The sequence below is a fragment of the Lingula anatina genome, chromosome 4 (assembly GCF_051362555.1).
Source record: "Lingula anatina isolate TDL-2025a chromosome 4, LinAna3.0, whole genome shotgun sequence".
Taxonomy (NCBI): domain Eukaryota; kingdom Metazoa; phylum Brachiopoda; class Lingulata; order Lingulida; family Lingulidae; genus Lingula; species Lingula anatina.
In genome coordinates, this window is record NC_141770.1 from 22145813 (window position 1) to 22171943 (window position 26131).

The 26131-nt window shown below is 36.0% G+C and overlaps 1 protein-coding gene and 2 long non-coding RNA genes across 3 annotated transcripts in view; all 3 read left to right on the forward strand.

The window, feature by feature from the left end:
* LOC147762577 (uncharacterized) overlaps positions 1–26131 on the forward strand; it is a 119936-nt gene that overhangs the window by 75919 nt on the left and 17886 nt on the right. Inside the window, exon 6 of the mRNA XM_087011479.1 lies at positions 14432–14636. Coding sequence (XP_086867605.1) covers positions 14432–14636 — 205 coding nt within the window. The remainder of the gene's footprint in view (positions 1–14431; positions 14637–26131) is intronic.
* Positions 1489–4155, forward strand: LOC147762579 (uncharacterized). Its single transcript, XR_015334014.1, has 3 exons — positions 1489–1622; positions 3004–3096; positions 3503–4155. It is a non-coding gene; the product is annotated as an uncharacterized LOC147762579 (long non-coding RNA).
* Positions 17313–18986, forward strand: LOC147762580 (uncharacterized). The gene is made up of 3 exons (XR_015334215.1): positions 17313–17794; positions 18075–18178; positions 18466–18986. It is a non-coding gene; the product is annotated as an uncharacterized LOC147762580 (long non-coding RNA).

The following is a 26131-nucleotide window of genomic DNA, read 5'->3' on the forward strand; positions in this document are numbered from 1 at the left end:
GTTGCTTAACTGCAAGTAATTAATCCCCTCCCCTCCCCCGAACGTCATACTGGCAGGTTTCCAAATGAAGACTATACCGCAGAAAAAGTTTGGGGCCCAAAAGAGAGTCAGCCAAGGACACGTTTGGGGAACACGTTAGAACACGTCATGATGGACATTTACAGGTGTAGGACCAGAACAGAGCCTCTGGTAAACAGTTTAGAACCAAGGGACCGAACTTGATTTGAGGACCAGAAGAGAGGCTTTACACACGTCGAGTAAAAGATTCAACACCTGGGTTCCCAGCACTATTATGAAAAGGAAAATAACTTGACGTTTCATGCACAATCATCATCGAAAGCCTAATATCATTATGCTCCATGCGCAGTCGATTTTTATTAAAATAAAAAGTGTGTTTCATACAAGCAAAATCTAATTTTCCTTATAACTGTTACTGAACGGGCGAAGAGTTACATACACCCGGTTATAAAATTACAAATGTAATTATGAGGCTAATTTCTCTAATGTGGAATGAAACATTTTGTTGGCTTTCAAATGATAGGACACTCACTGCAATTTTCTTTATGCCTCAGTGTGTTGCCGTGGGATTCACCAAAATTGCAGCACTCCTTGACAATCTTTCTTTGTCTGTGACGGTCTTCCGTGACTTACTAACTTCGGTGCAATAGTTGCGATGCTCGCGATCTCGGTCACCTCAGGTGTTTTAGATCACATCAAAAGCTGATAGTCTTTTAGATTAACTGTCAGCAGTTGGCAAGCTTACTAATTGCTGATGCATTTTAAATGCATTGTAGTTGACCAAGAGCTCGTTAACAATAAAACCTGGTAATTATGCACTGCTGCAATTCCCAAGCCAGGTAATAACAGGTATCAAACTCGTCTTGGTGGGCTTTCATTTTTTTCAATTTATCTCATTTATTTCATGGGGTTATTTTATTGGTATTTGTAAATGACGTTAAATATCAATATTTAAACAATTAAGTTCAAACACGGTCGCGAACATTAATAAAAGAAATTGCTCTCAGGGTATCTTGAAGCATGCGTATGCCCAGGCATTACTTCCTTGAAAGAAAACGTGTTGAGGAAAAACAGGAAAAAGAGCGTGATATTAAAGAAAAAATGGGAACTGCTGTAATAAAATGGTTCGTAATCCTAATACGTTTATGCTTTGGGTATTTGTTTCTGAAGGTTATTTCTTCTGAAATATTAAATAATTTAAAAGGTTTATCATTTTATAACTTGAAATGCAAGTTATGCGTCTGTACGCAAAACGTTTTGCAGATTTGTAAGCTTTGTCAAACCCAAAAACATGTAGCAGATCAAGGTAAAAGGACATTGTTTGTTACTGGTAGCAAGGAGTTATAGCAGAAGGAGATTACACGCGTGGGAGCGAGCCCGTTTTACGGTCTCTCATTGGTCGGAATGAATAGAACCCAGAGAACAATGGGTGCCTATCTCTGTTACGCCTTGTGTTACTCTCGTCTAAATCTCGTTTGTCAGAATAGGCGCCTTCGTCTGTCGTTTGGAGAGGACACAAAGAGAAACGCAGTCAAAAGTTTCTTAAAATGAGAGAATTACAGAGTGCAGAGGATATAACGTTGGATAAGGTTTTCAAAAAACAGGTAAGTGCTTTTAAATGCATAACTACACGAAATATGAAGATAAATTGCAACTTTTATGCCGTAGGGTCTCACTGTGTAAGTGTCCAGCTACACGTTGATCTCGCGAGGTGGTGTGTGGAGAAAAAATATTGCACGAAAAATATTTCCCACTCATAACAAGTGCTTATAATTATAGTATCAGATGAAGAAAGTTTGGTCTTTATACAGTTGCAATTGTTAAGTAATTTGTGGCAATAGCAAAGAATATAACTTAGGTGCACTTTCAGTAGCCGAATAACAAGCAGATGCTTAAGCAGCCATCTTGTTTATGTTTCGAAAAAAAATCACTCCAAAAGACATTTTCCTCCTACTTTTTGATACTTGTGTCACATGACAGTCATAAAATTTAACTAATTGGTGTGTGTGCAATACATTTTCTTGAGCAGTATTGTTGGTTTTTCCGATTTTATATATGGTTTAGCTTGAATACGACAAGGGCCAATTTTCACGAGTCCAGATCAAAAACTGTTACGCTTGTTACGGCCAAAAGCCTGAACGTTTTTTGCACTTTTCAAATGCGTGATTATAAAAGATTTTGGTGTGTTTAGATTCTTGAACATCTTGGTCGTGGCTTGGTATAAATAACCTGTTTTGTTCAGAATACCAATTTTTTACTTTAGTGTTATGGGTAAATGTACCATTTTTGCCTTTACCTTTTTCGTGTTTAAAACTAAAAATACTTATCATGACAGTTAGTCATCAATTTTCTTCTCACCATGTTGGGTGGCTTTGGAGTGGTAACTTTGTTGTTAAAGTAAGGTGCTAAGTTATTTTGACTGGAAAAGTTTTGCCTCCACCCAGCATTTTCCATCATGGCGGTCTAACTGGAAGTTTGACTTCACAGTGTCTTTGGTATAGTTATTTTAAACTTATTTAGTCTTTATTTTACACATATATGTTTTAATTCATAATAAACCTTTGAAAAAAAGAACACATATGAATCCTGGTGCTTCTTAATTTAAAGTCTTAAGTCTTAAGTTCACCTAGGCTCCACCAATTATTTAACCTGTTATCTCACTACACATCTTCCTTTGAGTCAAGGTGTGTAAGGCACACCTTATTGTGTAAGACACCTCTATAAATAAGGGGTACTTGCTTCTCTACGGTAATTATACTTCACTACTTTGGCATGTTAGGTGTCAAGCTTGGATGTTTCAGTTCCTTTTATGAAAGAAGCTTTGCCTTGGTGGTTACAAAAGAATAGAACTCTATAAAGGTTTATTCATTACTTGAAAGTAAATATTTCATCTTGCAGTGTTGAAACGGAAATTCTCTCAAAAGTTGATAATAAATTTGACATGCATATCTTAACACTACTCAAGATTTTTTTCTTCTATTATAGATATGGGAGAAGGCTGCATTGAATATATGAATTATGGTCAGGCTGGAAAAAATTAAAAAATGTCAATGAAAAAAGGAGGTCAGTGTGTCTGGGGTAAGTTACTTTTGTCATAATGCCTACGATGCATTAAACATTCACCAACAACAGTACCCTTTTTTTAATTTTTTCAAAATACAACCACCTTGGGCATTTTCTTTTTAGCAACCAGCCTATCTGAAATCCCCATTTTGTCCTGTCAGAAGAGTAGGAACCAGGGCGGATTTAAATAATTTCTAGTAATAAGTACAATTTCTTTCAATTTCTTGGGGTTATTAGCCTGTGATTATGAATCTTGGTGTTCTATATAAATTAAGTTGTAAATTGTTCATTTATATGGTGAACATTATTTCAGTCAAGTCATAACAAGACACATTAAACTTCACTGCGTAATTCCATAATGTCTGCATGGATACTAGTAGTTCATAATCCTATTAATATGTTTTTTTTTTCTAACCTTCAGGTTTCTCTCTTTTCTGAGTGGCATGGCATTGGCAAGGCAGAAGAAAAGGCCCTGAAGAAATTCTCACTCGAGTTGTCCTTTTTGGAGAAGAAACTGGATAAGACTGGCCAACAGAGATTGCATTAAATTAATAGTGCTCTTTCATGACATTTTAAAATATTTTCAGTCACCTAACTGACTCTATACATTTCAAAAGTGGACATAAATTTTATGTTACTTTCACGTGGAAAAAAATTCAAAACCTATATATAATTTGTTGAGTGCTATGGTATAACAGTCTACCTGATTGCCAGTAAAATTTGGACTGTTTCAGTGAAATTTCTTTAAAGCAGTCACTTACTGGCCCAGTTAATTTTTTCAGCTGTAACATGTACTCCAGTTCATCTATAAATGTTCTGACTAAGTGTTGTCTTGGTTTATAATAATCTTTTGAAAATCCCATGTTTTTGATCCTTTTTGTAAGAATTAGCCACTTTATCTTCTAGGATTTTTTTTCATTCGGCCCATTAGATTCTCAGACCTTGCTGGCCTTTGAGTGGAATAGTATCTGGCACAGACTGGTATCAGCAAGTCAGATAAAAAAGAATATAATTATTTCTATTTGCAAGGTTGAAAAAAATGCCAACATAGACTGCATAAAACTGGAAAACTGTGGCAACTTAATTATTATGACTTCATTACTTACTGCTAATGTGTAAAATTTCGTTTTTGATTTTGTTCTTCTGTTGATATAATAAAATGGTTTTACTCACAGATGCTACTATCATGATGCGTGAGTACAGAGTTGACTTAAAAGATATTTATATAGTATATAGTAAATAATAGTTTGAAATTCTATATTCTCATCTTTCTTTGTTTCACTTTAAAGAGCTCGGTTAACACTAATTTTTTTTTTTTTTTTTTTTTTTTTTTTTTTTTTTTTTGTACATAAATATTTTTATGAATGAATAAAATTATTCTTAATGTTTAGCACTGTGCACTTGTTTACCGACAAATATGAAGTGTTAGTATGTGTCAAAATAATCCTGAAAAAAGGGAGATTTCCAAGATAAAGAAATTTATAACGAGTATTCAGTAAACTGACATGTCGTGGCATTGCCTCAACCTTTGATTAAAATTATACTTTAATGCATTATAATATTAAAATTATACCGAGTGAGAGAAAAAATACTTAAAGAAATTTAAAACCAGTCACAAAGCTTAGGCACTGTCACAATGTATATGTTTATGGGACCCAAGGGCAGGAGGGTCCAAACGTTTATGTATTAATATTATGTCATTTGGCAGTGAGGACAGACGTTCACTTGAATGTCATTTTCACAAACAATAATTGGGATGTTTTCTTTTGACTTCTCCTTAGTGATTTTTCACTGGGTTGTGCAAAAAAATGGCATCTATCACCGACTAAAAAATAACTCATGGCGACCGTCCTAAGACACCACCTTATAATCGCTTTCTATGATATTGTTCCCTTCCAGCACATCGTCCAAATAATTACCTGTGAAAAAAAATCGTCAGCATACAGCGCCGCTTTGACACTTCTAATCTCGAATTCTAACGCGAAATAACGCATATGAAATAAATCTCCAAGCTGAGGAGAGCGACGCAGACGAAACCTTGAGACAGGAGGCCCCCCGTAGCTAGCTCCGCCCACCGTAACAGACATCGGGCAATAGAGAGGCTTGCGTGTAATCTCCTTCTGTTATAACTCCTTGCTGGTAGCATGGAAAAAATCATAAATTTAATGTGTTTACTAAGCGTACAGTTTTACGTACGTTAGTATATTTTAAATTATGCATGGAGATTTAACCTGGTAAGGGATATAAGAAAGCCACAAACGTAATTTTAAAAAAGAATGTTGGGTGTAAAAAAAAGAGCACTACTGATAACTTAGTTCATTGTATATAACTTAGTATATTATGAAAAGCGGGAGATACCCAATTCTTTTAAGTATGAAGCTACAATTTTTTTTTTTTAATATATTGATTTAAATCCCCTCTTCGAAAAATTGTATCATAAAACCGTGCTATAAAGATCTACTCAAGAAAAAATTTGCTTGACTAAAACTGAGTACGGAATGAACTGGAGACACTTGGCTTGTCAAGTTTTCACGAAAATATGTCAGATAACTTTATACTGTCCTTGAAAGAGTAAAGATTGAAAGATAATTTTAGACAACTAGACAAACTTTGACGGGGGAAATATCCACAAAGAGTAAAGGGCTATTGCGCCAACATCTTGTTGAATTTTTTACACTGCAATTCTGTTTAAATAAGCTAAGGAACTTATTGCCAAATTTAGACTTTCATCACATAACAGGGGCGTAACCAGACCTGCAAAAGTTGTACGCACAGATTAAAAAAAATTACAAGCACGTACAGCAGAATTTAGACTAACGCAAAACATGAAGGACACCGTAATCACAGCAAATGTACCTCATATAGCAGCTTAATTTCCATTAATAATAAAATCATCATTTAAGTCAAAATATTCTAGCGATTTAATAAATATTCTAATTTACCCAGAACGGTATATTTATTTAAAAGGAGGCTAACTGAAATATAGTTTTATTATTTGTTTGTGAAAATTGCTCATGTCACACCGTTAGTTTGGAGGTCTAAGCTGGATCGAGTCCATGTTAAAATTCCTATGAAGCTGTGCAGGAAAAATTCTTCCTTTGTTTCTCTAGCTCCTAGATAAACCTGGTGTTCAGATTTTGGCTAGTACCCCCAGGTCTGCGGGAGCTGCTCTTTGAAACTAACGCACAGGTAGATTTTTACCCGAGATAAATATCACCAGTGAGAGTGCATTCGATACTCGCTACAGGAAAATTTACCTCTGTCGTTTGTGTTATTTCAAACAAAACGATTTCCTGAAAGACCAACTTTAAAATGTATGTCTATTCAGCAAAATAATGTAATTTAATACAACTATGAGTAATGTATTTAAAGTACGGCTGTATATGCAATGGGCCATGTGGGATAATAATTGCATACCTTGATGCAAAACAGTCTATCGTTTCTTCCACCGTGAGTCCCTTTAATTAATGTATTATATTACTCTTTACCCTTTTTATTTGACACTGTCTCTGTTTCTCTCCCCTTTTCCTTTCTCTTATAAGAAGGAGGGTAAATAATTAAGCACTCAAAATATGCATCACCAATCTTCAGAAAAGAATGAATAAATGAACCATTGGGCTGGCCCACAACGTCCGACACGGCAGAATAAATCAAATAACAGCTTTCACAGATTTAACTGCAGTTAGCTGTATAGTGTCACTATATACAGAATCCGCTGCACGCGCGAAGCTGTTGAACAAAAGGATAGTTCTCTATGGAAGACCTTATCTTTACATAAGTACTCTAAGGGGGCGTGCCTACCCAGGCGACAAGAGGATTAGGCTAGTCACTATATTCCGTCAAAATCGTTTAGCGACCCTATCATTATCACACTCCCTTTATTGTATTTTCTGACGTTATAATTATATCTAATCTTCTTATGTTAGATAGAATAAATGCACACATACATAATCTTATGACGGTAATTAACGGTTTTGATTGTTGTGAGGGGGACTATCCAGGTCATAATTAAATGGCAGTTCCTGAGTAGTTATATGCAAACAGTTGCCAGCCATGCAATTCACCTAGAGATTTCAGCACAGGGTCACAGTTAAAAAATGACCATATTTTGCTTGAGACATTATTTTTGAATGTCTAGTGAAAAATCAATCTGTGGCCATGGTAGAGGGTATCCCTGCCAGGAAATCATACTCAGAGAGGATGAACTCAATGCCACTGTTGTTGATGTATACATGTTCCCATTGCTCCATAAAATGCAAGCATAATGAGCAGCTTATCAATTAATGGTATATGGAGGGACTGGATGGAGTATGCCTTTAATGCAGTGGTCACATGCGACCACAGTATAATCCTAGACAGTTTCTTAAGCAACATTCATGGTCCTCATCAAAGTTTCCCTCACCACATCATTGTTTGTTGGGGACTTCAGTATGGGATCCACATGCATATCTTTTGCATTGGCGAAGGATCTTTGATGTAGTTGCACATGAATCCTACATGTAGAGGCACACTGTTCTCACTGAGCTTCCAAAACCATAGAAAATCAAATATGGTAAAGAGAGATGGCTAGTGGTTTTGTTATATACATTATTAAATAAATAGTTATAATTATTAATAAGTAAATAGAATAATTTGATAAATTATTAAATTATTCATATTTACCTTTCATGAGGATACATCCAAAAGCTGTTGACTCTTCTTTTATGTTATAACACTTGCTTAAAAGCCAGTCACCTGGGTGTGGCATTTGGGTGTGTCTACCAGGCAGTTCCCACCACTTAAATTGTCTGACAATGGTCATTCTAGCTTCCTGCGACTCTAAGAAACATTTTCCAGTTACTTTTTTTCGGGTTAAATTTTGAGGCATGCTAGATATACATTAGGCATGCTAGCTGTGTATTAAGGGTATTACGCTCTTTGGGCGTGTCTGCCGGGCACTACCCACCACTTAAATTGTCAGTCGATGATCATTCTAGCTTCCTGGGAGCTGAAGGGGAAGCGGTATACAACATTGTCAAGAAGGTTGTCCCACCCCCATTTCCATGTACTTTTATTTACATATGATCAGCTCACAGGTGTAAATTGTAATAACTAGTGCTTTTTATTCCAGATACCATGTTAGTCTGGATGACTGGTGCTATATTTTGGCCAAAATGCTCAAAATGTGGAAAAAGCATGAAACTTGGCACAAATGTTCTTTGGTCTATGTTGATCATTTTCAAGGGCAGTGCCCAAAATTTCAAAGCGATGCTTAGCAACCGTTGCTATGGAAGTGAATTTCCTTAGTAACAAGCTAATTAAACCTTTCTTGTCCAGTTTAAATGTTTTAGAAATTCTAATAACTATGTTTCAGGGCAGCAGAACTATCACTACACTATTTTAAGGCAATTAAAACCCAAATTAACCTTAGCCACGATTGCTAGGCAGCATATTACCCTAGCAACAAGCATTTAAAATTGCGTTAGTCTATTAAGTAAGGCAAATCTATAATACTAGCTTAGAACTACACTTTTGAGCAAGATGTTCATACTTTTAATCCTTTAAGTTGAAACAATTGTGTGTTTACACACATCCGATCAAATACATTGTCAGTGCAGATACTTAAGGCAGCATGTTCAAAGTTAGTAACCAGCCATTTCCATGCTTTTATCACCTTACGACTCTTTATAAAACTTTGCAATAGTTAAGACGTTAAATTCTCCCTTGTATGTGCAATGTATAGTGCATTTTGCCCTTGCACATTGTCAGCCTCTACATCTGCACCTACATGCACACTGGAGCAACTCTGGGCAGGTCAATAGCTTCTGGCAAATGTGTCCACAAGGGTCCACTGTTCCGCACAAGTCCAACCAGAGTGAGCACATGGTATCTGATGACATGGCATTGTAGTGCTGATTCAGATATGTTCATCTCGCAAGAATACTCTTACATGTATATTGTTGTAGAGCAGCCTTGGTGGAAGTAAGATATGGCATCTAACGGCCTTTGGGTGTGAACAGAAACTTTTGAACTTCATTGATTAACAAAAAGAATTAAAATAGAACCATGCAGGTGTATTAAAGTTACTTGGTAAAGAATAGAAACTGACAAAATACAATTTGAAATAACTTTTTAGAAAATGAAAAATATCTTAGAAAGCTGGTCTCCGAGAAACCTTTCAATAATAGAAAAGTCAACAGTGGTTCAACCTTTAGTATTTCTCATCTTACGTAGGGCATGTATAAACTCTCCTACCAGCCCCCCCCCCCCCCCCCCCTCAATACTTAAAAATATGCATATCATATTTAACTTTATCAGGAATGGAAAATGATACAAAATAAAATGAGAAAGGATGGCGTCTGATTACAAAAATGGACGGTAAAAGGTACCGCAAATGAAAATTTTACCAAGGCCCCAAACTTTACATGGCTTAAAAGACTTCTTTAAGAAGAAAATAAGAGTAAGTGGAGAGCGTTTTTCTCGGCGAAATGCTAGGAATCGGTAGTAACAAAAGGTGGATTAAAAATACTAAAAGCAACTTCTTATCCCTTTTGGCAAAGATTATTGGTTCTTTGAGTGAAATTCAGGAAGATTTCAATTTAACCCCAGATGAAATCCTATCACAACCATTATGTCAAAACTCAAAAATTGAAAGAAATTGAAAAACTATTTTCCATAAAAGATGGTGTAAAAATGTTTCTTTTTTTTTACATCAATTATATTATAAATGACATTTGAAACCCCCTCTGTCTAGAGGAAATCAACAAAAAATCAACCTTAATACTAACTTTCTGGGCTAATTCAGCATCCTAAAGAGCTTACCATCTAAATGACTATCTCTTCCCATGGAAGGATATTACTCATAGCATTCCAAGAAATAATTGACTCAATTAAACAAGTTACCAAACCATCCAGATATTTTTTCGCAAAAAAATCCTCCAAAGCCATATAATATCACCAGATAAAGGTGTAGGTGAATGGCAGACATATTTAAAAAAACCTTGAGTACTGATAATTGGAAACTTACATTTAAGAAACGGATCACAAAAAAATGAAGTTGCTCCAATTCAGAATAAATCATAGAATATTGAATACTTATGCTTATCTTATGAATTTGAGAATTTTGCAATACTGCTAGGGAAAATATTCTGTACGTTTTTTGGGATTGTCCACATGTAAAAAAATGTTTGGATATGCATCATTTGCCCCGCTAAAGATAATTCAGGTGTGGTCATTGATAGATCTCCGGAGATATTTGTATTTGGGTTTGTGCAAGCATACATTATTTATATACCTATCTTAATAATTAAGAAACATGTTAGTATATGTAGAATGGGAACAGAAAAATGGGAAGGGACTGGAGGGTATGTAAAATGCTACAGAGATATCTGTATATATATTTTAAAATATATATTATTAAATATATAATGTTAAATACTTGTTGCTAGGGTAATATGCTGCCTAGCAACTGTTGCAATGGTTTACTTGGGTTTTTAATGTCTTAAAATAGTATAGTGATAGTTCTGATGGTTTGAAACAGTATTAAAACAGGGAATTTCAAATTGCAGTCAGAATATTCTGAATGAAATTCAAATGCCGTCCGAGTGTGGTTGACTGCTGGCCGAATACAGGCAGAAGTATGTAAGAAGGTGCCTCGAATGATATATGAAGCGAACTCAAATGCAATCAACTGCTCCCGGTATGGCTGCCGATGATTTTTTGAAATATAAATAATTCAAACATAATGCATCTGAAACACCTAAAATACTTAATTAAGATTACTTTATAACATGTTTACAATGTAACACGATGCCCAGATTGTATAAATAACGCCACTGGAATGGTGACTGATCATAATGTTTCGAATGCTGTCGGAATGCCGTGGGAATATTTAGAATGCAGTCATAGTGCAGTTAGAATACTGTTCAACTGTCATTCGATAAATTTCCTCTTGGACTGCACTTCGTAAGTTTTTGACATGACAAAAACATTCGAGCCGGCCACAAGAATGGGTAAAAATATTTGGAATACATTCAGAATTTTTAGAATGTTTTTAGAATGCTCTTCGAATATCCTGGAATGCACAAAGAATTGTATTTCAGACGCCATTCCGCCTCTAGTGTGACGGGGATTTTATACCCCGCCAGAATGTGCCTCGGATGAGCTGAAATATTAATGTTTCCAGCAATCGAACTACACAAGTGGGCCGTTCAAAGTATATTCTAAATATTCTTACTACCTTCTGACAGCACTATAAATATTCCTAGTTTTCCAACTACACTTGATCTGCTTTTGGAAGCTAATACAGTCGAAAGTGCACTAATCATTCGAGGCGAATTCAAGCGCATTCTGAGTATTCCAACGGTACTCTTACAATAATTAAGGTCAATTTGAACTTTTTCTCCGAATGTGGTGCGAATTTTAAAAATTCTTCGTTCGGGCTCATTCTTCTTGATTCCTGCTGATTCTGAATAAGTGTGACGGGGGCTTAAACAGCTTGGGGGAGTTGGTCCACGTTTTTATTGGGTTGGTTCTCCTCTGCATTGGACACTCCAATTCATGTCACAGGTGATAAGTAAGGTTAATATCAGGGCTCAAAGATGGTGGTTCCATCCTTAGAACATTGTGTTTCTACAACAAATCACTTGCCAGGCGAGAAGTGTGAGCAAGAGTGCTGTTATGATGAAGCCTGGAGTTAACCCCAAAGTTAGTTCTTGAAGATGGAGTGAGAATCAGTTGAGAATGCTACGTTCAGTGATCCCACAGGGGCCTGAACCTGGCCATCCATCACTGGAAGGAAGTCGGTTTTGCTGCAGAATCAAATTATTTCTTGTATCCCACCGATGGCCAAATGAGGGTCCGTAGACATGTTGAAAAATGCCTCTTGGAAGGGTGTGTGCAGAATAACATCGCCTGAGGTGTTATATCAGTCGGCATTTGGAGAACATTCCAAGTATTAGTAGATTGTTCCTTCTGGAACAAAACGTAACTGGGGCATTTTACGGTAACATTCTCAACAGATAGCTCACTTCATTTGCAAGAGGTGAGTTCAGGGATGCTACCGGCTTCATTGTGACAACGAACTTGCTCACAGCTCTCGTGTGGCAAGTGATTTGTTGCTGAAACACAGGGCTCTAAGGATGGGACAACCGTCTTTGAGCCCTGATGTTAATCCTACTGAGCCCCTGTGGCATTAATTGGAATGTGCATTGCAGAGGAGAACCAATTCCAAAATAATCTGGACCAATTTCGACACGCTCTTTAGGATGGATAGGGAAATATCCCACAAAACAGAATTATTACCCTTGTTGAAGGCTTGTCGCGCCATCTACAGGAGATAAATACAGTGCGCGGTAGACGCACACGCTATTAGACACGTGACCTTTAACGAGCACATCCTAATGCTTATTATGTGTAAATTTGGTGACATTTGATGGCGTCTTTTCAATTTTATAGACATTTCTCTACATCTGTAGAAATCACAGTGAAACATTGTATTTGAGGGGGTACCTGTTATAAATTTGACTAAATGGTATAAAATGTGCATATTCACACCACTATTTCGTGTTTTTTTTAACCATTAATCATGTCAGACATGGTATCTAGAATAAAAACACCGTTTATAACAATTTACACCTGTAAGGTGATCATTTGTAAATAAAAGTACATGGAAATTTAAGAATAAATAAAGACTATGGAAGCGCGTAAGGGCCACAATAGCACACAAACATCACCCCCCCCCCCAAAAAAAAAAAAAAAAAAAAAAACTCACAATACCTTACACAAAATCCACAACACCACAAACAAAATTCACAACACCAAACAAACTCACAACACTACACACAAAAATCACAGCACCACACAAACCTCACAACACCACAAACAAGACTCACAACACCTGACACAAAACCAACAACACCACAAACAAAACTCACAACACCAAACAAACTCACAACACCACAATCAAAACTCAAAACACCAGAAACAAAACTCACAACACCAAAGAAACTCACAACACCACAAACAAAACTCACAACACTACACACAAAACTCACAACACCAAACAAACTCACAACACCACAATCAAAACTCGCAACACCAAACAAACGGGAATTACGGAGGGAATTAAATATAGAGGCTAGCAAACCTGAGTATCATGTTTACCGTATCATGTCTGCACTAGATGACCACCCGAACCTGACCCACTTCATAGGCCATTAAAGAATAATCAATCAATAGTCACGCCTACACATTATAGAGTAGTGATAATTCCAACCCTTCTAGAGAAAATAGCCTATTTCTAATTTTAAGCAGATCGTCTAGGATTTTTTTTTTTTTTTTTTTTTTTTTTTTACAATAGCGGGATAGACAACTAGCCAAACAGCCAAAGTAACCATATTTATATTGACATTGCACTATTAATTTGTTCTACGTTACGTTATTGTTTCTACAAGGACCATACCTTAAACTGTTGGTGAGCTTTATTTTTAGAAACGCTGTTGCCCAACAGTCGCACAGCTGAATCTGAAATTTCAATTAAGCTTTATTGAGTATAACGTGAGACACAAACTTTATATCTTGAAGTGTTGGAACGGCCACTACTCTTTAATTTGTAGGCTTGACAAATGATTGATTATTCCTTAATGGCCACTGAAGTGGGTCAAGTTTGAGTGGTCATCTAGTGCAAACATCATTACATGCCATTCAGATTTACTAGCCTCTGCGTTTAAAACACTCTCTACTGTTTGTTTGGTGTTGTGTGTTTTGTTTGTGGTGTTGTGAGTCTGTTTGGTGTTGTGAGTTTTGTGTGTTGTGTTGTGCGTTTGTTTGGTGTTGAAGAGTTTTTTGTGTGGTGTTGTGAGTTTTGTTTGTGATGTAGCGATATTTGTGTGGTGTTGTGGCCCTTGCACGCTTCCATAAAAGACTGATGGTGGCAGCATTTGTTTTTCTTTACATACTGATTGTGTTTCGAACAGTTAAATAAAATAATCACAACAGGTAGATTGTGGGAATGACCATGACCGGTGGTAACTACAATTCAATGCAAACTAAAAAAATCAATCAAAAGCAACCCTTGTGGTTGTAGCTCGTCGAATGGTAAACCCCTCTGATCATTTAGTGAAACATTAAATGCATTTGTGAGATATTGAAATTATAACTATCCATATAATGCGGCAAGATATACTTTTGGCTGCCATTTCGAAAAAATAATATTAACTTATGGTCACCTGTTTGTTACTAGTTCTATAAAAATCATATACCGTGTATAGTACCTAGATTTATGTCATCTACCCAAGTTCCATGCTTCTATCACAAAATAAATAAATAAATAATCTTATACCGTTACTGTACTATTTGATTTTTACATCAGGCTTGGTGCATGGGCCAGTGCTGCAGCGAACGCTGTCAATGTCCAAACGGAAGATATGAGTTCACCTAATAGACCAGGAGCAATCGCAGAGCGCTACGAAGACCTATACAATGACCTGTGGCTAGATGCTTTTGAAGAACTGACAGAAAATAAAGACAAAGTTGAAGAGCCAGTTGCAAAGAGAATGCTCTGCAGTATATTTAAGGTGGGTTTTAGCAAAACGTTTTTTTTTTTTTTAGTAAGAAGGTGTCGGTAATTTGAGTTAGCGTCTGTCTGCATGAACTTACAAGTTCCACTGCCGGATTTTGTGGATGAAAAGCTTTTTGTGCCTTAAGGCCGGTAATAGTAAAACTATGCCCTGGGCTTATAACTTTTTATAAAAAAATTTAAACATACTTCCCAAAAGGCCAATTAAAGACGGAGATTAAGTGCAGTGTCCAACGGATGACTCTATAGCGCCAAATTGGGGCGAAAAATGCCGTTTTCGGAGTTGGGATTTTCTCTATAACCAAGACAGCTATTCAGGTGATTCAAACGGCCTCATAAAGCTGGATGAAAGCTCTTCAATCGGGTACCAAGGAATTGTATTAAACTATTTACTTTTGATTTTATCATCTTTTACGTTACATTGCCCCATATTTCAATAGGTAATTCACTTCAAAAGACGATAACTTTCAAACAAACAATTTCCTCTAAAACCCCTGAAATCAGGCTGTAGTCCACATTCCCAACAACAATTAGTGCAACTTTTGTAACGATCGGTTGCTCAGATAGTGAGATATACTTGACAGCGATTCACTTATCTCGTCAATATAGGAAGCTGTTAAAACAGCCCAAAACGTTCACAGGTTGGTTAACAGAGCTTATCAGTCAAATGCTTCGCTGGCAAATTTACCTGTTATCGGTTATACGATCAGATGGAACCATTTCTCATTGTCATCTAAAAATATTTTGTTTGGGTGCTTTGAAAGGGCAGAAAATCGTGCTTTTGTTACATTTTCCGAACACACTTTAGACTTGTAAGCGTGCCGCCATTTTGATTGACAGCTGTGGAGAGGGCCCCAGCCTAGTGATGCCCAGTAGGGTGTCAAGGATATGTAGAAGGAAGCGCTAACAAAGGCGATTACGTTTGACCGAGTTTAAGATCAAGAATAAACCCAAGGTGTTTGTGGTATTTTTTCTGTGTTATAGCCGTGTTGCATAGAATAAGTGGACTGTACTTTTCTACATTTTCTTTTTTCGTAGTAAAAATCACTTCATTGCACTTTTTTGGTTTAAAAAATAATTTCCACTTCACTGACCATGCTTCAAGGTATGAGATATCAGACTGGAGAATGTCATGAGCTCTCCTGTTGTCCGGGGTAGACGGGAGAAAAATCGAAGTATCATCAGCATATATGAAGCAGTGCGAGATAAGACCATCAGGTAGGTCGTTTATATACAGAAGAAATAGAAGCGGGCCGAGTATACTTCCTTGCGGAACACTGGTATTGATGAAGTTTGTCTCGGAGACCTTAGAAAGGGTACCGTTTATGCGCACTCTGATTTTCCTATTGTTCAGATAAGAGGCCAAGAGAGAGTGCAGTTTACCTCTAAAACCATAGGATATAAGTTTCAGCAATAAGAGACTGTGAGGTACGCTGTCAAATGCAGCAGCAAAATCGAGGAAAATACCTCTAGTGTCAAGACCATTTCTGAAATTGTCCCTAATCAGATTATCAATCGATAGCAATTGATATTCTGTGCTGTGTCCACTCAGGAAACCCGATTGTCTGTCATAGAGAAGTTTATTGCCCATAACATGCCTAATCATTCTCGTATATATGATCCGCTCTAGGACCTTAGATATAACGCTTAACAATGAGATAGGTCTATAGTTTTCTACGTCAGTTATTGTGTAATAATACTGAAAGGTTCCAAGTTTTTATGAACAGGTTGATGCTAACGTATTACAAATAAATATAAGCATCACAGCATATTTCCTTACTAATATATATCGGACGTACCACTGGTATAATACCGGTAGAGATACAGGTAAAGATGACAGCATTGATAACTGGGTTTGCGGCGCTGTTAGTACAGCGTGGTTAGTGTCAGGTTGTTATCTGATAAAGTTTGCTACTAGTTCCTGGGAACTTACCTGGCACTGGACAATCAAGTTGATAAAATCACAAAAACGCCGGTAGAAAACAAAGCATACCTGCTCAACGTTGATTTGTTCAGATTCTTGACTAAGGGGTGCGTTACAGGTGTCAAAGGCCAAGACTTAAACTTAGGGGCTTGGCATGTCACTGGACATTCCTTTCTATTTCTACCCAAATCTAATAAAGCCTCATTTGCTTAACTTTGGCCAAATTTCCAATATCTACAGGTTGTGTAGTTTAATGCTTCGGGATTCTCTGGCAGCGGTTAATGTTGGGGACACCTGTGCGGCCCGTCAACGTACCTAGACCCACTTTTGCCAGTGCCACATTTTCCATTGCCGTAAATATCAAATTTGTGAATAGAATGAGGAATAATGACAGTTATGAAAAATGTTCGGAAGTACTTGCCACCTTCGTCACAGTAACCACATGGGCTGTGCTGCCCCCCCCCTCCACAGGCGACACCTTGCGGAGCAAGCGTGCGTAATCCAGAGTGCAACTGAAAATAACCTTGTCGCGCGACCTTATTAAGAGGTGTGAAGTTGCATCTGAACGTTTCAATGGGTCTTCCTCGGCAATCGAGTAATTTTACCTGGGAGATTCCTTCTCTGTTATCGGCAAAGTGATCGGATGAAACTGTCTGTCGAGAGTAAGTGGTCGTCACTTGTGTTAGTACGAGTTTTTGACAGGTAACGCTGCAGGATTATTTTGCACGGCACTTGGTTATCGTCAGATCAACGGAAAAATCCAATGATTACTGCTGAGAGGTATCTCTCGAAATGCCAGCTAAGATAAAGGGGAGACGCTCAGCGGCAGAAGGATCAGCGGTAAAAGTGGTTTTGAGAAGGCTTTTGAATAAAATGACAGAGTGTGGGTGAGTTTTGAAACCACGAACGTGTTGATTGTAAAAAAAAAAGTATCTATTCATATCTTTTGAAACATGTAAAAGTTGCGTCGGCATTTTACTGTGTCTAATACCAGATTACTCATCGTACTTTAGGCCAACATAAAGTTATTATTTTATGAATAAGTCTGATGTGTTCAGGTACCACGTGTGTTGTACAGTCCTATTTATACACACCTTCCTTTTATTTTTAGGTTTGATGGGAAAAGAGTTCACAAAAGGATTAGATGTTACAGTAACAGCCGCAAAAATGAAAGGAAAACACATATCAAAATTCGTTTTATACACTATAGCTCTTGGGCAAGGGCATTGAAGGTAAAAACAAAAACAAAAAACACGATTTTTCAATATACCAATCTTCAGTAGGAGTTCCTTTGCAAAACATTAGGACAAAAATGTTGGTTTTCACTTTTTATTACAAACGTGTAAAATGTGTTATTTAAAGTATTTTGTAATAGTGTAGAGCTATTTATTTACGGAGTCCGACTTTTAGAAGGTCAAATAAAATTATTACTATAAATTAACTTTATTCAGTTTTTATCACTTGGTTATTGCATTCATTTTTTGTACCTATGTTTTCTTTTTTGATATACAGAAGCAAGACACTGGACCTGACGGACGTCATTACAGCTTTCCAGCAGAGATGCTTTTTTAATCAGGGCAATCATACCTAACCAGGTGAAAGCTGAGATTAGACAGGTAATGATAAACCATATCTTATTGCAAGTGTACAAACCTTTTATTCAATTGCAATCAGGTTTTAAAGTAAAATATGTTGGCGTTGTATTTTTCTAATATGCTTTACTGGTATGGTCCTTTATTTATTCCGAAGTATACTGATGAAGTATACTGATGCGAAAAATATGTGGGAGCTACATATACAAACTATAACTTCTGTCAAAAAAACTTTTTTGTCTTTCTGTATGCCTACTAGGCTGATTATGTAATTTTTACTACAGCTATGGTTTTTTTTTCACCTCTTTTAGACTGGGTATGCTGTTTCCATGGAGGAATACTGCCAAGCTGTCTTATCAACATCATGATGCTGAGCACCTAGTTCAAAGATGCCAATGAGCACCTAGTTCAAAGATGCCAATTATCTCTTCATTGCAACAATCAAATGCCAACTAGCCAAGAGGTCAAGTAGACTGTCAAACCAGTGATGACATTGTTGATTAATCATTGTGGTGGTGCTTTGTCCAACCTTGAGTAATTGAGTAAAGTGATTAGATCAGTTCTGCCATAGGGAACATTTAACAGTTTTGATAAGGACTCTGATAACAGGAAGCAACAATGAAACTTGACTGTCATCCAGATCAAGATTGGAATGGCAAGTTCAAGCTACAACTGAAGTATTTACATAAAGCAAGTTCCCTGGAGGTGCTAGAATTTTTCTGAGCTAGATAACATCAGAAGTGAAAAAAAGAAAGAAAGAACAATTTTACCCTGCTTATGAGTAGACATTATCATTACATGGGATTCTTGATGCTTTAGTCTTTGGCTACCAGTTTTTATGTACAGACACATATGTGTCTGTACATATAGCCATCACCTGCGTCTGTCGTCGCCGTCGTCGCCGTCGTCGCCGTGCACTTTTACCGATAACACGATAAGTGGAATACTGTTTTTCATTTCAGCTTGAAACTTACAGAATTGATAAATATTTATAATACGCAGGTCAAGTTCGAAAATCAGCATGATCGGGTCACTTGTAGGGAAGTTATGCTGTTTTTTCACTTTTTTCAGCATATATGCAGCACCGATAACACGATAAGTGGAAAATCATTTTACTTTTTGGTTTGAAACTTACAAAACTGATGAATATTCATAATACGCAGGTCAAGTTCGAAAATTAGCATGATCGGGCCATATTTGTGGAAGTTATTCTATTTTTTCATCTTTTTCAGCATAAATGCAACACCGATAACACGATAAGTGAAAAACCGTTTTACCTTTTGGCTTGAAACTTACAGAACTGATGAATATTCTTAATACGCAGGTCAAGTTCGAAAATCAGCATGATCGGGCCATGTTTGTGGAAGTTATGCCATTTTTTCATTTTTTTTTTTCAGCATAAATGCAACACCGATAACACGATAAGCGAAAAATCGTTTTACTTTTTGGCTTATAAGTTTCTGAAATGATGAATATTCATAATACGCAGGTCAAATTCGAAAATCAGTCTGATCGGGCCATTTTAATGGAAGTTATGCTGTTTTTTCACTATTTCAGCATATGTGCAACACCGATAACACATTTCAAGGAAAATCAATTGGCCAATCGTCTTGAAATTCACAGGGGTGATCAGATTTACTAAAATACAGATGAGGTTCGAAAATGAGCTTGATCGGTTCAGTTTTGGTGAAATTGTGCCTTTTTTTTGTATATAAGTCTTCTTTCCTCGGATTTAATTCTTAGGCATGTTAACAATCTCATTTGTGAACTAATTAGTAATGTAAAGGTGTTCTTTTGACATTTTCTGCATCTTAACAATATTGTTAGTTGATTATATAAAAATGATGGTAAACCTGTTATTGTGCATTTTATAATAAAGTGTCAAAAATGGAAATAAACTCATATCTTTACAGTTTGTCAGATTCAATCATTCACCATGTTCAGAATCTCAGAATGGAACAAATTGGACATTTAAAATTGTTCTATTGATATTTTTCCTATGTCAACAACTATCTTAGTTGATCATTTAAAAACAACAGTAAATTGATTATTTTGATATATGTAAAAAAAGTGTTAAAAGTGGAAAGAAATTCATTTCAGTACAGTTATCTCTTGTGTACATTTTGGCATTTTGAAGTTGTGACTCTGAACTTCCATGGCCCTGAAGACCTTTCCATATCAAATTTTCTGAATATCCATGATACTTTTATTTTATTATTAAAAATTGATGGTCATTATGCTGTTAAGCATTATGTAATATTGCATCAAAATTGAAGACAACCCCATTTTAGACAATGCCTCCATAGTGACCATTAAAGGAAAACCAAGTCACTTACTCTTCTCAAACTTACAGAAATGTAGCATAGCACTAAATTATAGCTTCAGTTGGAAAACCTGTTATATCGGTTAACTTTCTTGGAAATTATATAGTTTTTTGTTACAATTAAAATTTTCACATATGGACATTTTCTAGGCGTGACTTAGTCTTTGATCTTCCATTGGCTTGAATACCATTGCTAGTCACATCTTTTGAATAGCTATGATACATTTTCTTTATTATTAAAAATTGATGGCCATTGTGCTGTTAATCATTATGTTAAATTGCATAAAAGATGAAAAAAAAATTTTTTTGGACATCGCTGCTGGGATGACCATTAAGGAAAAACCATTTTACTTATGATATTGTAACTTACTGAAAAGTTTCATAGGACTGAAGTATAGCTTGTGTTGGAAATCAGTGTAATTGATTGTTTCTGTTTTGGAAGCAATGCAGCTCTATGAAGTGCTATATGGGGCTACTGTTTATGGATGGTGGTAATTGTCCCTTGGGATAATCACTATCTAAATTCAGAGCTATAAAATTACTTGCCTAATTGATTTTCAAGTGCCCATTAAATAAGATTACATAAAACACACGTTGAGATTTCCCATTCAAGTCCTATAGGTTAAGCTCTCTTAACTGTGTCACATAATTAGGAATTGGTGATAATTATGCAGGTAAATGTTGTTTAATATTGCAAATAAGTTTACAAAAGAAAAAAAAATTGTGCAATGCCAACATTAATGCTATAGATGAATAACAGTGTCTTATTATCCTCAAACACATTGGGATTAATCATATCATGATAATACAGAAAGATTAAAAGTTTGAATAGCAGCTTTATTGGAATATTTTTTTTTTATTTGTGTTTTCTTTTTAATTTTTTTCTAAACACTGGCATTTTCAACTCCCATCCACCAGAAGCTCTTCAGATTTTCTGTATTTCCACATAAGCAGTTGCATAGGTTTTTATGTCTTTAAACAATATGTAACATTATTTTATTCACTGTCAACATTTTTCAAATATTGGGATTTTCATTATTTGAACTCTCATGGTCCAGAAACTATAATCTTATTGCAGGGGTGGATTGAGGCCGTCTTCTGGGTCTTTCAGATGACGGTCAGATTTTAAAGTTTACATTGACTGGTATCAATTTTTTTTCTGTTGGAAGACCAACAAAAGTGTAGGATGGATCAACAAATATAGTTTGGAATACTGTCAGAAAATACCTCTGGATCTGCTCCTGTTATTGAGCATGTTACCTGTTGTGCATGATTAAAATTCAGTGTTGATTGACAGTGCTATTATAAGCATTATTTATTATTGCATCAAAATTGACAAAATGACCTATTTTGCATCTTTATTTTCTGTTTTTTTGTCTGTACATTTGACAGCTTTGCTGCCTTGTTTTAACATTATCTACTCCTGCAACAATGACTAGGTGCTTATAGTGTGTGATTTTAACCAGGTGTGAAGATTAACATGATGTTATTCTCTACTCTAACATGGAGCTCTTTTGTACTGAAATATAGATAGGCCTAACATTTTGCTCAGAAACCCCAATTTTACTCCCATATGCATTACAAAAATCAAAAGACTGATTTACTGTACACATACCTTTATTGTTGTTGCACTTCCCAATAAACTTGCTGTATAATGAAGTTCAAATGGTTGATTTTTTTAAAAAAGGTCTACTATAGCTCTCCTTTCTGTCTTTCTCCAATAAAACACTTTGACAATTTTTGAAGTACTAGCGTTCAGCTCTCAAAATAAATTTATTTATGATGCCAATTTGATGAATCAAAAGATAGATGCATGGGTGACAGTAGTATATCTAAACTGATTATCCTGGTAACTGTGAACTCGGCTGTGCGGGGAGGGCAAATTATTAATTTTTTTGAGAAGATCAATGTGATACATTTAAAAAAACTAGAGCATAAATATTTTATTATTTTTAGTTATCTATTATTAGTTTTAAATAAACTTGCTCGTTACTGTTAGGCTCTATGTATTCTTTTGGAGACAAATGTAAATGTATAAAGGCATTATGTTGCTTTGGATAAGAAAGATATCATGCAAGTTACAAACAGACATGCAAATTAGACATATTTTATTTTTACACACATGATACTTAGACCCTATTTGCTTTTTACCTGCTAGTCTTGACTATTCTCGGGGTCTTTTTGTGATTTGAATTTTTGGGTACATTTTGAACTCTTTCTTCCCGCTTGATCAGTGATTTTGAAATTTTTTTCTCCAAACATCGCAAAATGCAAAGCCGCTAACATGCGTTTTTATTTTTATTGTTATTGTTTCAATCATGCTGTCAACCCTACATTTTTTTAGTTATCGATTTTTCTTACAAAAACATTTGTCAATTAATTTATACGATTCGATTAACTCTTTCACCCATTTATTAGGTATACAGAAATCAGTCATCCGACTGAACAAATACCGGTTTTCCCCAACCGCCGCGCATACTCTCTTTCAAAATTTTCTTTCTTTCCTCTGGAAATGGACTTTTAACACGAACTTTTCTCTTCCCCATAGCGTACTAAACTTCTTCGCTGCTAAGCTGATGTAAGACTTATGACCTATTACCGCACACGTAATTGGCTTATAACTCATTAACTATGCTCCGCCCCTCTCATGGCAACGACCCTTAGTAACAGAGGCGTGGCTTAGTTGTCAGCCTGACTGAGGCGCGGGTGACAAACTTAGTTTAGTTGTGTTGTGAATTGTGTTTTAGGAAAACTCATCAAAAGACATATTTTGCGGTGCAAATTCATAAAAATTAATACATCCAACGTTAGATACTTTTTTGATTAATATAAACACACAAAAAACTCAAAACATGATTTTAAGCGTAGTTTACCCTATTTGTGCCCTTACAATGTACGTTGATCAAGCATTTATGAGTTTTTACACATACTGTACCTATAGGCATATCCTACATTTGTGAATCACTAAAAATGATGTTTGCGATACACGTATGTCTTAAAAATATCAATGCATGAAAATTACGGGAACCCCATTACTCACGTAACGTTACGACAATTATGACAAAATCAGTCTGCAAGGCTTGCTTTGACTTGGTGTTAACCTGACACTGGTTTTAAAAGAACAAATATAAATATGTTGGACGGATTAAATCACCGACATCGTTATATTTTAACTAAATGTGGTCATTTACACAGTAACACAGATGATATTTATAAGTTGTCTGTCGTTCAGCACGCATTACAGTGAGAGTAAGTAAACAGTGACGATGATCAATTCAAGCACAGTCTAGGCGAGTGCTGTTTACTAAATAGATCATGATTAATAAAGTTGCGCTTTTATAAATAATCACCTTTCTGTCAAAGACGTTCAATGAAATCAAATCATTTGGCCATAAAAATGGACAGGTCCAAGGGACATATTTGTTTAAGCTAAGGGGACTACAGGTAGCGGATTCAGTGAAGGTGTTTCCTTGGGTGATAGCCAAGAGACTAATGCATATCGTCGGGGAAGACCCATGAGTAATATGAAGGCCTTGTAAGGCGCATAACAGTAATCAAAAATGACGTAATTGTTACATGAAAAGCCCATAGCCACTGTTGGCCTCTGTAATGCAGTATGATATTGTGACGCAGAAAAATAAATGAGGGGGCCTTGGAAGGCACCCATATTAAATAAAGAGGATACGCAAATGAAATGATGTGAACAGCCTGGGAAGGCCTAACGTAACATTAGTGCAGGAAATCTGAGCCCGGGAAGGCTTATGTAGTACATATGTGTATCCATGTAATGCATATTCGTGAGGAACGGCGATCTTAATATGAGAAAATTGCCCAGAACAAAATGAGTGTATATGTATGTAAACGTGCTTCATAGCCGTGAACTTACGTGTCTGCTTGGGTGTAGGCCGAGAATAAAGTATTGCACCTCGGATGGCTCTCCAAAATTTGAGCATGCCTCGAGAATTTAAGTGGACACCATCCCGGGAAAGTATGTCCTGCCAGGCATCCACCGCTCCAGGGCATCTCCAAAAATGGGCATGCGGGTGTGTGGACAGTCGCTGCTGAAGGAGGCTATTGATGGCTGTAACCTGATCATTAACATCTTTCTGGTAGAGCAAGGTGGGAATTCGACCACCAGGAGACTGAGAACGGCAGAACAACTGACCCCTAACAAGGCAGTAAAGCTGTCAAATGTACAGACAAAAACCAGAAAATAAAAACGCAGGAAATAGGATACTGTCAATTCTGATGAACTAATGTATTATGCTTACTGTAACTGCATAGCCAACATCAAATTCTTATTCTGCATAACATTGGATTAGGATGAAAGTAAAATGTGTATCAAGCATTAGACTAAGTTCCCATACCTAGATCAATCTAACAGGATCAATCCAACTCCAAGGTGTATCTCACTAAATTGCTTTCAGTTTGAGAGTCTTAGGATTCTGGCATGCCAGTTTCAGTAGGCATGACAGACAACTAAGCCACTTACATTGATTGCAATTTAGCGAGAATTCCCATGGAGATAGATCGATCCACAGTTAGCATGATAGGGTCTGGAAATAGTCCCTAAGGTGTCAGGCTGATAAGAGTTCAACTTTGGAAATGCCAGAACGAGGTACAGTGAAAATTACACACAAAAAAATTGCTGAAACTCATTAAAAAAAAAAAAAAATATATATATATATATATATATATATATATATATATATATATATATATATATATATATATATATATATATATATAATTAATTTTTTTTTGGCTGTATGTCAATCCTAAGAATCATTATTGTAACTTAACAAAATACAGAAAATGTTACAAAGTAAGAGTACAGGGCTCCTGGCAGATGGGAGTGATAAGTCACAACTTGAAAATGCCAGTATAGCACTCTATAAACCTGCATTGCCTCCAAAACAGAAAACAATCACACTGGTTTTCAAACACAAGCTGCACTTCTGTCTTATGAAACTTTTCAGTAAGTTTCAGTATCGTAAGTAACATGGTTTTCCCTTAATCGCTATCCTGGCAGCAGTGTCCAAAATAGGGTTTTCTTCAACTTTCATGCAATAAAACATAATACTTAACAGCATAATGACCATCAAATTTTTTATAAAAAAAATAAAAGTATCATGAATATTCAGAAAATGTGATTTGGGAAGGTCTTCAAGGCCATGGAAGTTCAGAGTCACACTTTCAAAATGCCAAAATGTAAACAAGAGATAACTGTACTGAAATGATTTTCTTTCCATTTTCAACACCTTTTTTAAAACAAAATGATCGACAAACTGTCATTTTTAAATGTTCAACTAGGAAAATTGTTGACATAGGAAAAATATCAATAGAACAATTTTCAATGTCCAATTTGCTCCATTTGCAGATGCTGAACATAGTGAATGATTAAATCTGACAAACTGCAATGATGAGTTCCTTTCCATTTATGATACTTTATTACACAATGCACAATATTATAACAGGTTTACCGTCATTTTTATATAATCAACTAACAATGTTGTTAAGAAGCAGAAAATGTCAAAACAACACTTTTACATATCTTATTAGTTCCATAATGAGACTGTTAACATGCCTAAGAATTAAATCTGAACAAATAACAATTATATACAAAAATACAGAAAATGCACAGCACTTCTGGT